The following is a 14265-nucleotide window of genomic DNA, read 5'->3' as shown; positions in this document are numbered from 1 at the left end:
AACAATCTTTCACTGAACACAGAATAAATCTCAGTAAGACTGAGAGTAAGACTACTTAAGACTACTCAGTAAGACTACTTATATTCGATATGGTGTTGTACCAAATACCTCTCTCTGTACCTCCTGTAGATTTACAGCACGCTGCATGATCTTATTTAATGGCATTCATCTACACTGATACTTTGTATAGATCAGATATTAGATCAACCATTGGGTGACTGCATCAATGATGACTATATCTTGCCATACCTAATGGCTATGATACATTGGTAGTCTAACATTAGGGATTTCAATTATCTCTGTCAGCCATGTCCACTGTGGTCCATTATCCTCCCCCATCACCCCACCATCCGTTTGTGCAAACACCCCAGCTCTCACATCTGTGTGTGGGAATGTCATTCTCTCTGCATGGCTATCCCAGCACACAGACTGGGGAGCAATGGTCAGGAACACATTACACGCACGTACACACACACACACACAAATGCACTCACACACACACAAATGCACGCACACACGCACACACACACACAGATAAGGCTGCCGAGACGCCCTGGAAGACAACAGCTGCTTGGCCTGAAGGCAGACAGTGTGTGTGTCATACATGTTTGTGTGTGTGTGTGTGTGTGTGTGTGTGTCCACTGACAACCAATAGCTGACACCACAGCCATGTGTGGACCATCATCAGATGTTTACCCTTCTGCCAGTCCATTATTTATAAAAAGGTCCACATGTCACAACTCAGGAAGGGGCTCAACCTTGTATCAGTAGACAAGGGCGAGATTCGCTGTTGCTACAAGAACACTGCATGAATGGGCAATGAGTGGCTAATGGACTGGGACTGGCTGCGACTGAATGGACACTTAACTCACTCAGCCCATGACTGGATGGACTTGCGGGGAGTTCAACATGTTAACAGCCTTTGCTGCACCAATAAATTACTAATTGTCTTTGGTTAACCGTTTTAATGTCTTCATGCTCTGAAAGGTACATTGTCTGAACTGAAGTGGTATTAAAGATAATTCGAAATCGGAACAAATGATTAATAGTAAAGCGATGGGATCTGCTAAAGGAAACGTGGCTGCTGAAGCTTGTTTTGGAAATGAGTTGGCATGGGGCTATTTTAAGATACATTTTGTTTATTGAGAGATATTACAGTAAGGAGCATTTTCTTACTTCTGTGATTTGGCAGGTGTTGCAAATGCTGTATATCATTTACTTTTTTGACATGATTCAATTGATAGCTTTAGATTATTAGAGGATAGACTCACTGTAACATACAGCTTCTAGTTGAACCACAAAGACACACACCATAGTTATGTGAATAGCATGTGTGTTTGTGTATAGCTTACAGTAATGAACACAACCCAATCAGCAAACAAACGTGCTGTGATGGTGAATGCTTAATTAATCTGAATTGGTGCACCACTCAAAAGAGGTAGTGGCATTTTTTGTGGAAAATAATGACTAATTTGACATGGAACTGAGTTTTAAGCCCTCCACTTGGTGGGTAAGTAGCAAAGAGTAGCTGTAAGAGCGGTTCATTGTTGCGCCAGGGGGATTTATGTAAATCAAACAATAAAAACCTTATTGAAAGGTGTACTTACAATGCAAGGCATACAATTCACTCTGATAATGAACATTTAATATGATAATGCAATCTCTAAGTTCATCCTATGGCTGGTCAATTTGATCCTTTTATGGAATATCTCATTGCAGATAATGTATCTAATACTCAACTGACAATGCATGAGGCAAGATACAAATAAATCAACGAATAAAACTGACATTAAGTGGTATTTTGTACAATCACAGTAACGCAGACAAAATATAGAAATCCCAAATGGTGCAACCGACAGTGACTGTTAGAGTATCCAAAAGTAATGGCCTCGTGAATTTTCGTGCATGTGTCGGAAATGAATTACATATCTGATCACAGATGGGTAAAAAAAACAATGGTGAGGCACGATCTTAAGATGCGTAGCTGAAAATAAACATACAATACCCCACACTCAGAGTTCTCCATGTGTGTATCTCTCTAGCAGGCGCAGGCCAAAAGAGGAAGAGGAAGAAGATAAGAGACATGGGCGTGAGACTAGTGTTAGAAAAAAGGGCAGACAACAGTGATGGATGTGAACATGTAGACTACTGGCACAGATTATGTTGAGACATTTTGTCATACGAACATTCAGTGGGGTCCGAAATTATTGACACCCTTGATAAAGATGAGCAAAAAATGACTGAAATCCTTGATATCCTTAGTCTTTACATTTACATTTATGTCATTTAGCAGACGCTCTTATCCAGAGCGACTTACAAATTGGTGCGTTCACCTTAAGACATCCAGTGGAACAGCCACTTTACAATAGTGCATCTAAATCTTTTAAGGGGGGTGAGAAGGATTACTTTATCCTATCCTAGGTATTCCTGAAAGAGGTGGGGTTTCAGGTGTCTCCGGAAGGTGGTGATTGACTGATTAGTCTTCGCTTATGGATTCCCTCTTCAATTCAAACCACAGTCCGGTGACTGAGATGATCGTTGCAAAATGTTTGTTTTGTGGATAATTAACCATTTCTTTGTCGATTTTGATATGTGCTTGGGGTTATTGTCTTGTTGAACGATCCACTTGCAGCAAAGTTTTAGCATCCTGGCAGAGGCAGACAGGTTTTTGACAAAAATGTACTGGGTCAACATGTGCACCTGTCCAAATGGAGATTAGGATTGTGCCCTAGCAGGGGTTGGTCTGGCTCTCAATCACTGATTGCACATGAAGGGTATCTGTATATGTGAGCATACACCATCACACCACTGCAATGTGCTGGTTTGATGGTGTATTTTATGATCCATCATTCTAATAAACCTCAACTTTATAATCCTAAATGCCTGATGTTCCTCAAGAAAAAAAGCTTGGGAGCAAAAAAACCCGCAATAAACGCCAAGAGAAAAAGCTTTCAGTTTCCATAATTCTCTGAAATACTGCTGAGAAGCACTGTGGAGTTCTCCAGCTCCAATCTTGTTACAGAACCAGTAGTCTTAGTCTGATAACAATTAAAATAGACAGTGACTCCCCCACTACCTTGCTAGTGGTATTCTCAGCTCAGATACAAAATGCTACAATTTTGTGAGTTTACCATGAATTATTTAAGGGTTTTTATCTGGGACTTTTTGAAAAGCACATTTGACAGTGCTGTAAGAGTCCTAAGGGCTGAAACTACAGGGCAGGAAAACATAAAATCACCATTAAGTATTTGCCTGTCCATTCAATTCATTCGTATGTTATTAGTAAAAAAAAACTAAGTCCATTTGGAAATCTCTAAAACATGTGTAACACAACTTTGGAAGATTAAATGGACAGTGTACTCGCTTCCAACAGGTTTTCTCCACAAATAATTGATAGTGGCTAAAAGCCATGTAAAACACTGCAATTTAAAAAACATTGCCCCCGAACTATCTAGGTTGCAAGAATGAAATATAGATGATCCAGCATGCCAGGCGTCTTAGGATATCGAAGCCTAGGCACTTCTTCTCCCTCTCCACAATCTATATCCTCCACGGGTGGCTTGGCTGCCTAGCGGTCTTAACTATTTATGGGAGTATTGGTTTCCAGTTGTCCATTTAGCATAGTTAGCCCAAGGCCCTGTAACACCCACGGTTTTGTCTCCAGATTGGTTGCCAATTCATATATGCCTTGTTTATAAATGTTAACAAATATTAAAATATGATGTATTTATGATTACATGTATTAATTGTTGATTGTTTATTCATTTTTATTCATGAAATTATCATAATTTATTTTCAAGAACAATGGTGATTGTGACATGCAATTTTGTCTCAACAGCATAGCCTACTCCTATATGACACAAATTAATGGTCATGAAGTACAGTAGTAAGATATTTCAAAGTTTAATTCCTCTCTGTATATGTGGAGTAATTAGGCGACACATTTTGGAATTATAGATTTTTTTTAACTGTGGGTCCTAGCATAGCAAAATGGCATGGGCAGTATGTGATTAGGGTAGTTTAGGAAAGCAAGAGACAGGAAGGAGACAGAGATGTGATGGAAGTAAGCCAGTGTGCATGTTAACAAGACATAGAAAGCTGTGTGTGTCCATAGCCCCCCTAAAAACATACCTTCCTCCTTCTGAGTTAGTCCCAATGGTACTTCAGCTCAACAGAGGCCTTAGAAGTATTCTAGTCATATTGCGGATGGGACATTGGGTCACACTATGGTGTGAGGCCACTAGTACTATAGTAGCTGACATATTTCCACTTGCAGCATCGGGGACACACTAGGAGTTTCTCGACCACTCTTTACCTGCGTTTAAAGGTGAGAACCACTCCTAGTAGGATGATGACGAACATGAGGATGCCTGCGATGACACCAGCCATCTTGACGTTGCTGTCCACCTGCTTTTCGGGCTCCACAGCGTCCGAGTCCTGGGTGGACGCGCCTACAAACAGGCACAGACACATCACAGAGAGGAGGGGGGAGTTTACCCTGGGGCAACCATCCTCCATACACACACAAACACATTCACAAAACGCACTCACACACACATATGCAATAATACACACACACATATGCACGTATACACACATCTGCACACACACATTTGCACACATGTTGTAGACAGTGCACACACACACGCGCACACTCTAACCACACACTTACACACATACACACTCACATATGTGTGTATGTGCACACAAAAACACTTATGCGAGTACACGCTTACACGCTCATACATACAGACGGACAAATAGATGCAAACACATAGAAACAAACATCCACAGTAAAGAGAGAACCTTTCTTTTGTTTAAATACAAGATCACAAAGTCATGCAAAGAAATGGCAGGGTCATTAATACTAATGCAAGGGAGACATTAATTTTCGTGAAAAGTGAAAAGATGATTAGGTATAGTGTTGCTGTTACGGGTATTGGCGGAAATGTTAGCTATATCCTGATCGATAAACTCCAAACGATTACAAGATAAATTAAGATTTAGCAAACTTGTGAAAGGGTGCTTCTCACACAGGACAGATGAATGGTGGAAATCAACGTGCAAATAAACGTCTGGAAATACACAAGTTAGAGTAAGGTCATTTTCTCTTGCATCAAAGTATTTGTGGTTGAGTTAATACGTATGAGTTGTTATTTTCAACAGGCTTTTCATCTTACAGAGCAGTTGCACCACACTAAAACACAGAGGACATACAGTGCACTAATGTTGAACAACCAATGATTTGAGAAAGACATGCAGGAAAATGGTAGCATGGGTTGTTGAAGTAGCTTGGACATACAGTGAACAGTGAGGGAGAGAATGGATAGGTTGAGCGAGTTTATAGTACTGCTAGCTATTCCCAGCTTCTTCCATAGCTTACAAAAGTAACCAGAACTCAAAATGCTTCCTTTGAACAATACAAAGACTACGGGAAGTACACGCTAGTATTGCTGTCTGTTTGGAGACATTGGGTACCACAACATGCTGCTTCTACTGTATGTTCAACCTCTATAGATGTTACTTTTACTCCAGGAAGTCTTTTCAGGAGGTGCATTGAGGTCTGATATAAATACATTTATTAGATTTTTTTTTAAACAAACAAACACCATAAATGAATGTTAAGGAGACCTAATTAATATACAGTACTAGTCAAAAGTTTGGACACACCTACTCATTCAAGGGATTTTCTTTATTTTTACTATTTTCCACATTGTAGAATAATATTGAAGACATCAAAACTATGAAATAACACATGGAAACATGTAGTAACCAAAAAAGTGTTAAACAATTCTAAATATATTTTAGATTCTTCAAAGTAGCCAACCTTTGCCTTGACAACAGCTTTGCACACTCTTGGCATTCTCTCAACGAGCTTACCAACAATGATGAGACGGCCTACAGGGAGGAGGTAAGGGCCCTCGGAGTGTGGTGTCAGGAAAATAACCTCTCACTCAAGATCAACAAAACAAAGAAGTGGTTGGGGACTTCAGGAAACAGCAGAGGGAGCACCCCCCTATTCACATCGACGGGACAGTAGTGGAGAAGGCGGAAAGTTTTAAGTTCCTCTGCGTACACATCACGGACAAACTGAAATGGTCCACCCACACAGACAGCGTGGTGAAGAAGGAGCAGCAGCGCCTCTTCAACCTCAGGAGGCTGAAGAAATTTGGCTTGTCGCCAAAAGCACTCACAAACTTTTACAGATGCACAATCGAGAGCATCCTGTCGGGCTGTATCACCGCCTGGTATGGCAACTGTTCCGCCCACAACCGTAAGGCTCTTCAGAGGGTAGTGAGGTCTGCACAACGCATCACCGGGGGCAAACTACCTGCCCTCCAGGACACCTACACCACCCGATGTCACAGGAAGGCCATAAAGATCATCAAGGACAACAACCACCCGAGCCACTGTCTGTTCACCCTGCTATCATCCAGAAGGTGAGGTCAGTACAGGTTCATCAAAGCTGGGACCAAGAGACTGAAAAACAGCTTATATCTCAAGACCATCAGACTGTTAAACAGCCATCACTAACATTGAGTGGCTGCGGCCAACATACCGACTCAAATCTCTAGCCAAAAAATTGGATGTAATAAATGTATCACTAGTCACTTTAAACAATGCCACTTTATATAATGTTTACATACCCTATATTACTCATCTCATATGTACAGTGGGGAGAACAAGTATTTGATACACTGCCGATTTTGCAAGTTTTTCTACTTACAAAGCATGTAGAGGTCTGTAATTTTTTTTATCATAGGTACACTTCAAATGTGAGAGACGGAATCTAAAACAAAAATCCAGAAAATCACATTGTATGATTTTTAAGTAATTAATTAGCATTTTATTGCATGACATAATAATTTGATACATCAGAAAAGCAAACTTAATATTTGGTACAGAAAGAAACCTTTGTTTGCAATTACGGAGATCATACGTTTCCTGTAGTTCTTGACCAGGTTTGCACACACTGCAGCAGGGATTTTGGCCCACACCTCCATACAGACCTTCTCCAGATCCTTCAGCTTTCGGGGCTGTCGCTGGGCAATACGGACTATCAGCTCCCTCCAAGATTTTCTATTGGGTTCAGGTCTGGAGACTGGCTAGGCCACTCCAGGACCTTGAGATGCTTCTTACGGAGCCACTCCTTAGTTGCCCTGGCTGTGTGTTTCGGGTCATTGTCATGCTGGAAGACCCAGCCACGACCTATCTTCAATGCTCTTACTGAGGGAAGGAGGTTGTTGGCCAAGATCTCACGATACATGGCCCAATACATCCTCCCCTCAATACGGTGCAGTCGTCCTGTCCCCTTTGCAGAAAAGCATCCCCAAAGAATGATGTTTCCACCTCCATGGTTCACGGTTTGGATGGTGTTCTTGGGGTTGTGCTCATCCTTCTTCTTCCTCCAAACACGGCGAGTGGAGTTTAGACCAAAAAGCTCTATTTTTGTCTCATCAGACCACATGACCTTCTCCCATTCCTCCTCTGGATCATCCAGATGGTCATTGGCAAACGTCAGATGGGCCTGGACATGCACTTGCTTGAGCAGGGGGACCTTGCGTGCGCTGCAGGATTTTAATCCATGACGGCGTAGTGTGTTACTAATGGTTTTCTTTGAGACTGTGGTCCCAGCTCTCTTCAGGTCATTGACCAGGTCCTGCTGTGTAGTTCTGGGCTGATCCCTCACCTTCCTCATGATCATTGATGCCCCACGAGCTGAGATCTTGCATGGAGCCCCAGACCGAGGGTGATTAACCGTCATCTTGAACTTCTTCCATTTTCTAATAATTGCGCCAACAGTTGTTGCCTTCTCACCAAGCTGCTTGCCTACTGTCCTGTAGCTCATCCCAGCCTTGTACAGGTCTACAATTTTATCCCTGATGTCCTTACACAGCTCTCTGGTCTTGGCCAGTGTGAAGAGGTTGGAGTCTGTTTGATTGAGTGTGTGGACAGGTGTCTTTTATACAGGTAATGAGTGGAGAACAGGAAGGATTCTTAAAGAAAAACTAACAGGTCTGTGAGAACTGGAATTCTTACTGGTTGGTAGGTGATCAAATATTTATGTCATGCAATAAATGCAAATTAATTATTTAAAGATCATACAATGTGATTTTCTGGATTTTGTTTTAGATTCCGTCTCTCACAGTTGAAGTGTACCTATGATAAAAATGACAGACCTCTACATGCTTTGTAAGTAGGAAAACTTGCAATTTGGGCAGTGTATCAAATACTTGTTCTCCTCACTGTATATATATCTTTTTTAAGTACATTGTTGGTTTGGGGCTCGTAGGTAAGCATTTCACTGTAAGGTCTGTAACCTGTTGTATTTGGCGAAAGGTGACTATTACAATATTATTTGATTTGAAAGGCTTTTGTAAACATGCCGAAATGAATTAGCAATCTTGATAAACAAATAAACAATTAAAGCACAGTAGTAGACTCATTCTAATGTGTGGGTGTCATATTTCTAGCCTCTCTTTTACATTATCCCTTTTTACAAAATATCCTTTGAACCAACAGATTAAGAATATAACCCTGGCATGTCTTGGACTTCAATTTACTGAACTATTGATTGAAAAAATGTCCGTTTGACACAAGTTTTAAACAGTTTGAGGTATATCTTTGCATATTTCTTTATTTCTACACACAGGTATACTGAACATTGTACTATCCAAAGATCAATGACTTACAGTAGCTCACATAAACCCTTAACTTTGCAGGATCTGGTGTTAGTAATTTAGGTTGTTCAGGTGTGGAAATGCTGGATTCAAAGGATAAAGCCAACCACGACTGTATTTTGAATGTTTATTAAAAACATTGTGCACACAAAGGGGTAGACAGCAACGTTCTCCACAGAGTCCGTAACACTCACCAAAGACTCAAGGTCTGAGGCCTCATTATATCGCCCAAACTCAGATCAGGCGTCACAGAGGTTGAGCATCCTTTTCTGACCGTTCTCTCAGTGCCAGGCCATAACATTACTCAAAGCTATAAACCATCTGTTTGGACTCTCTAAGCCCTACTGTAGCATTACCTTTCCGGACAAATATATTTACAGCCGGTGAACCTTAACCTCAGCAGAGTCACTTAAGTGGCTAAATTGTACATAAGGGGTACACTTACTAACATACATTTTAAATTACTTTGAATGTAAACTACATAGACTTAACCTAAAAATGGGAAAAGGGAAAAACACACAATTCAGTTTACTGTATACAATAAAGACACTATATTTGTGTGTATCGAACAGCTTTATGGCATATGGTATGCATCCTTCCTCAAGTGATTCTGTTAAAATGGCTATGTGTCTCTGTCATTTTACTCTGCAACCTGATTCGCCGTCAACCTGCCAAAAGCTGATTGGGTTCAAAAGGTCATAATGTAACATTAGTCCCCCTATCTGGCTGTTCTAGCCCAGTTTCTGATTAGATACCACCAGAGCTGTCCAACAATCAGACATACTTAACAGGGCTCTGACCGACCAATCATCTCCCTTATACTCATGGGAATATTATGTCATAGACATAGGTTGTATTTTTTCACATGAACAATATAAACAATATAAACAATATAGTGTATATCTAGGCCCATTATGCCTGCAGTTCCCAAGGACAAAACAAGAGATGCAGTGAAAATTATCACAACCTACAACGAAGCCCTTTTGATACCCATCTTGAGTTGTTTTTTTGAGGATATCTGTTGTTCTAAAGAATATTGCAAAACTGACTTCTTAATTGCAGGGTTCCCGTAAGACTTGAGTGATTTGGTACCTAATACAGAACCCCTTGATCCATCATCATCAAAATTGTAATCTTCCCCTGATTAAATTCTCCCTGTGCATTCCTGCACGCCCACAGACATGGATGTTTGGCTAAAAAGAAATATGTAAAGCTTTTTACTTTGGGCTGAGGTAAAAATTAGGTATCAAATAGGAATTATGACTAAAACCCATGATATTAAAACTTAAGCTCATCCATAGAGGGATAGATTGATTCCACAGCCTGCCACATTAATTGCTCACATTTCGTGAGATCCCCTGTAATGCATCAAAATGGAAAGAGGATATCAAACTTTATTAACAGCGCATCTGTGGGCTGATGGATTACGTAAGGGTGGCAGAGATGAGTGACACTGGTGGCAGCGGTGGGATTTCAGAGGAAACAGCACTGCATGGGGGGCTATTGTCTGGCAGAACATGCGGTAGCCCTGTGAGATTAGAGCAGCAATGCTGAGTGCCTCTAACGGAATTACAATCTGAGCACTACTGTGTTGTCAGATGGACTCAGATTAATGTGATTAATCGGCACTGTAAACAATGCACAATGCTATTGGTACCAAGACTAGGAGTCGGGAAACAAAATGTCAACACTAATGTTTAGGTCAGAAGGACACGCAGTAATTTAAAGGCTTTAAAAGCCATTATCTGACTTATTTATTTTCCAGTTTGGATAAAAAGAACATGCCCTACATTTATCTGCTTTGTTTACAATGTATACCACAAGTTATGATCAATGTTCCGTCCAGAACTGAGAACTTGTCCTCAACAAAGAGCATTTCAACTATGAAACAGGCTTCTTTAGGCATAAAACAGGATCATTTGAGTTGTCCTTGCCACGCATGTGTTGACAGAAACATGATATCTACTTGTTTTTTGATAAAAAATCTTTCACTTGCTACAGACCATACTAGACATAGGCCTGGTCAAATAGTGTGAAATAGACCAGATTATATCATTTTTTTGCGAATTCTGGAATTGTCAGGCCAAAATCTAACCCATTGCACCAAGAGGCTTGAGGCATTAAAATTCATAGTCAATCGATCAATAATATAATAATACTTTTAGCAAAAATATATATTTTTAATTTACAATCAATGACACTATGAGAACAGAAAAGTTCAGAACTTTTGTGAAACATCACAGCAAAGTTGAAAAATATATGGCAAGTAGAAATCCAATATGGAAGATGTTAAGAGATAGATGGGAGAGGTTGAGGGTAGAGGAAGGACAGGAGTAAAAACAAACAAAATATAACTATTGTAAAATAGGTTGTGTCCGTAAAATGCATATAGTATGTACTGTATAAGCTGGAAGTAGAAGCCTAACTATAGTCGTTCATTTAGTTTACTCCAATTAGGGGAAGGGTGGTAATGTTAGTGGAAAATAATAAAGGAAAATGTATATTTTTAAGAAATGTATATATACAGTTGTAGTCAGAAGTTTACATACTCACATGCTGACCAGAACGGACACTTCGCGTGTGCGAGCGTTGCAAAATACATTTAGAAATCCATGTTATTCAATTATTGCACCAACACTGCTCGCACGCGCCAACGAGCGTCTGTGACGCCAAGGGCTAAAATAGAACTCATTCCTATTTCTGACCCAAATCGCGCTGAAAATCCTGCCTCTCCCATCTCCTCATTGGTTTATAGAAGCAGGTACCCACGTGCCATCTCCTCATTGGTTATACCCAAGTGCGTGACTGAAAGACTAACTGTTTTGCCGGTAGTCGTGGTAATACATTGAAAGTTTAGATGCGATCATCATATAAGTTACGATGAAAAAGCCTGGAAGGAGGAGATATGACTAGAAACGATTCGGTTGGCCGTTTAATGTGTGGATTAATTGTCGGAGTAGAGGTCCTTGTGCATTTCAAAATAACAACTCAATGTTAATATCCCAGGGCAAATTAGCTAGCAACAGCAAGCTAGCTAAATCAGACAAATTAACGTTAGCTAGCAAGTGCAAGCTAACTAGCTAAATTGCCATACATGTTTAATGATTTTCGACCTGTCCCCAAAATGAATGTCAATGGTTCAGAGTTTGTTTTGACATTTTAACCTGCGTGTCGCGATCACGTTTGGTGTGGGTTGGGAAATAATGTCCGGGTAAATCTCAACCAAAATATCCGGTCGGATACCTGAAGAAATGGCTTGTCTCTTCTTCGTTTGACCAAGAAACAAATCGTAGGCAAATGACAAGACTGTTGACATCGTGTGGAAGCTGTAGGTATTGCAACCTCTACCTCATTTAATCTGGGTCACCTTTAACAATTGGTTGATGAGGCGCATGGATATTTTTTTTCCATTTTCAGTGATCAGATTTGCCTGCACTTTTCGATGAAACGCACGTTCTGTTATAGTCACAGCCGTGATTCAACCAGTTTTAGAAACGTCTGAGTGTTTCCTATCCACACATACTAATCATATGCATATACTATATTCCTGGCATGAGTAGCAGGGCGCTGAAATGTTGCGCGATTTTTAACAAAAAGCTGCGAAAATTCGCAGCCTCCCTAATTAACAAACTGTAGTTTTGACATGTGGGTTAGGGCATCTACTTTGTGCATGGCATAAGTAATTTATCCAACAATTGTTTACAGACAGATTATTATTATTTCACTTATAATTCACTGTATTACAATTCCAGTGTGTCAGATGTTTACACACACCAAGTTGACTGCCTTTAAACAGATTTGAAAGCTCCAGAAAATGTCATGGATTTAGACACTTCTGATAGGCTAATTGACATCATTTGTGTCAATTGGAGGTGTACCTGTGGATGTATTTCAAGGCCTACCTTCAAACTTAGTGCCTCTTCGCTTGACATCATGGGAAAAAATCCAAAGAAATCAGCCAAGACCTCAGAATTTTTTTTTAGACCTCCACAAGTCTGGTTCTTCCTTGGGAGCAATTTCCAAACGCCTGAAGGTACCACGCTCATCTGTACAAACAATAGTATGCAAGTAAAAACCATGGGACAACGTATCCGTTATACCGCTCAGGAAGGAGATGTGTTCTGTATCCTAGAGATGAACGTACTTTCGTGCGAAAAGTGTAAATCAATCCCAGAGCAACAGCAAAGGACCTTGTGAAGATGCTGGAGGAAACAGGTACAAAAGCATTTATATCCACAGTAAAAACAAGTCTTATATCGACATAACCTGAAAGGCTGCTCAGCAAGGAAGAAGTCACTGCTTCAAAACCGCCATATAAAAGCCAGACTACGGTTTGCAACTGCACATGGGGACAAAGATCGTACTTTTTGGAGAAATGTCCTCTGGTCTGATGAAAAAATTGAACTGTTTGGCCATTATGACATGGCATCATGAGGCAGGAAAATAACGTGGATATATTGAAGCAACATCTCAAGGCATCAGTCAGGAAGTTAAAGCTCAGTCGCAAATGGGTCTTCCAAATGGACAATGACCCCAAGCATACTTCCAAAGTTGTGGCAAAATGGCTTAAGAAGAACAAAGTCAAGGTATTGTAGTGGCCATCACAAAGCCCTGACCTCAATCCCATAGAAAATGTGTGGGCAGAACTGAAAAGGTGTGTACGAGCTAGGAGGCCTACAAACCTGACTCAGTTACACCAGCTCTGTCAGGAGGAATGGGCCTCACACAACTTATGTGGGAAGCTTGTGGAAGGCTACCCGAAATGTTTGACCCAAGTTTAAGAATTTAAAGGCAATGCTACCAAATACTAATTAAGTGTATGTAAACTTCTGACCCCCTGGGAATGTGATGAAAGAAAGAAAAGTTGAAATAAATCATTATCCATGTGGAAGACCCAGTGCACCAGTCCCTCCTGCAGCAAAGCACCCCCACAACATGATGCTGCCACCCCTGTGCTTCACGGTTGGGTATGGTTTTCTTCGGATTGCAAGCCTCCCCTTTTTCCTCCAAACATAACGATGTTCATTATGGCCAAACAGTTCTATTTTTGTTTCATCAGACCAGAGGACATTACTACAAAAAGTACAATCTTTGTCCCCATGTGTAGCTGCAAACCATAGTCTGGCTTTTTTATGGAGGTTTTGGAGCAGTGGCTTCTTCCTTGCTGAGTGGCCTTTCAGTTTATGTCAATATATAATATGTTTTACTGTGGATATAGATACTTTTGTACCTGTTTCCTTCAGCACCTTCACAGGGTCGTTTGCTGTTGTTTTGGGATTGATTTGCACCAAAGTACGTGCATCTTTAGGAGACAGAACGTGTCTCCTTCCTGAGCGGTATGACAGCTGCATGGTCCCATGGTGTTTATACTTACGTACTATTGTTTGTACAATAGATGAATGTGGTAGCTTCAGGCATTTAGAAATTCCTCCCAAGTAAGATCCCGACTTGTGGAGGTCTACAATTTTTTTTGGGGGGCTGATATCTTTTTTCTTTTTCTTGATTTTTCCATGATGTCAAGCAAAGAGGCACTGAGTTTGAAGGTTGGCCTTGAAATACATCCACAGGAACACCTCCCATTGAC

At 40.6% G+C, this 14265-nt stretch overlaps 1 protein-coding gene across 1 annotated transcript in view; it reads right to left on the bottom strand.

Moving 5' to 3' along the window:
• Positions 1-14032, bottom strand: part of LOC115144747 (receptor-type tyrosine-protein phosphatase T-like) — a 184927-nt gene extending 170895 nt beyond the window's left edge. Inside the window, exons 1-3 of the mRNA XM_065021624.1 lie at positions 13912-14032; positions 7819-7932; positions 4316-4451 (exon numbers count right to left, since the gene is read on the bottom strand). Coding sequence (XP_064877696.1) covers positions 4316-4451; positions 7819-7932; positions 13912-14032 — 371 coding nt within the window. The remainder of the gene's footprint in view (positions 1-4315; positions 4452-7818; positions 7933-13911) is intronic.
• Positions 14033-14265: the final 233 nt, after the last annotated feature.

The sequence above is a fragment of the Oncorhynchus nerka genome, linkage group LG2 (genome assembly GCF_034236695.1).
Source record: "Oncorhynchus nerka isolate Pitt River linkage group LG2, Oner_Uvic_2.0, whole genome shotgun sequence".
NCBI lineage: Eukaryota > Metazoa > Chordata > Actinopteri > Salmoniformes > Salmonidae > Oncorhynchus > Oncorhynchus nerka.
The sequence above is the reverse complement of the archived record's forward strand: the minus strand, read 5'-3'. Positions and strand labels throughout refer to the sequence as shown.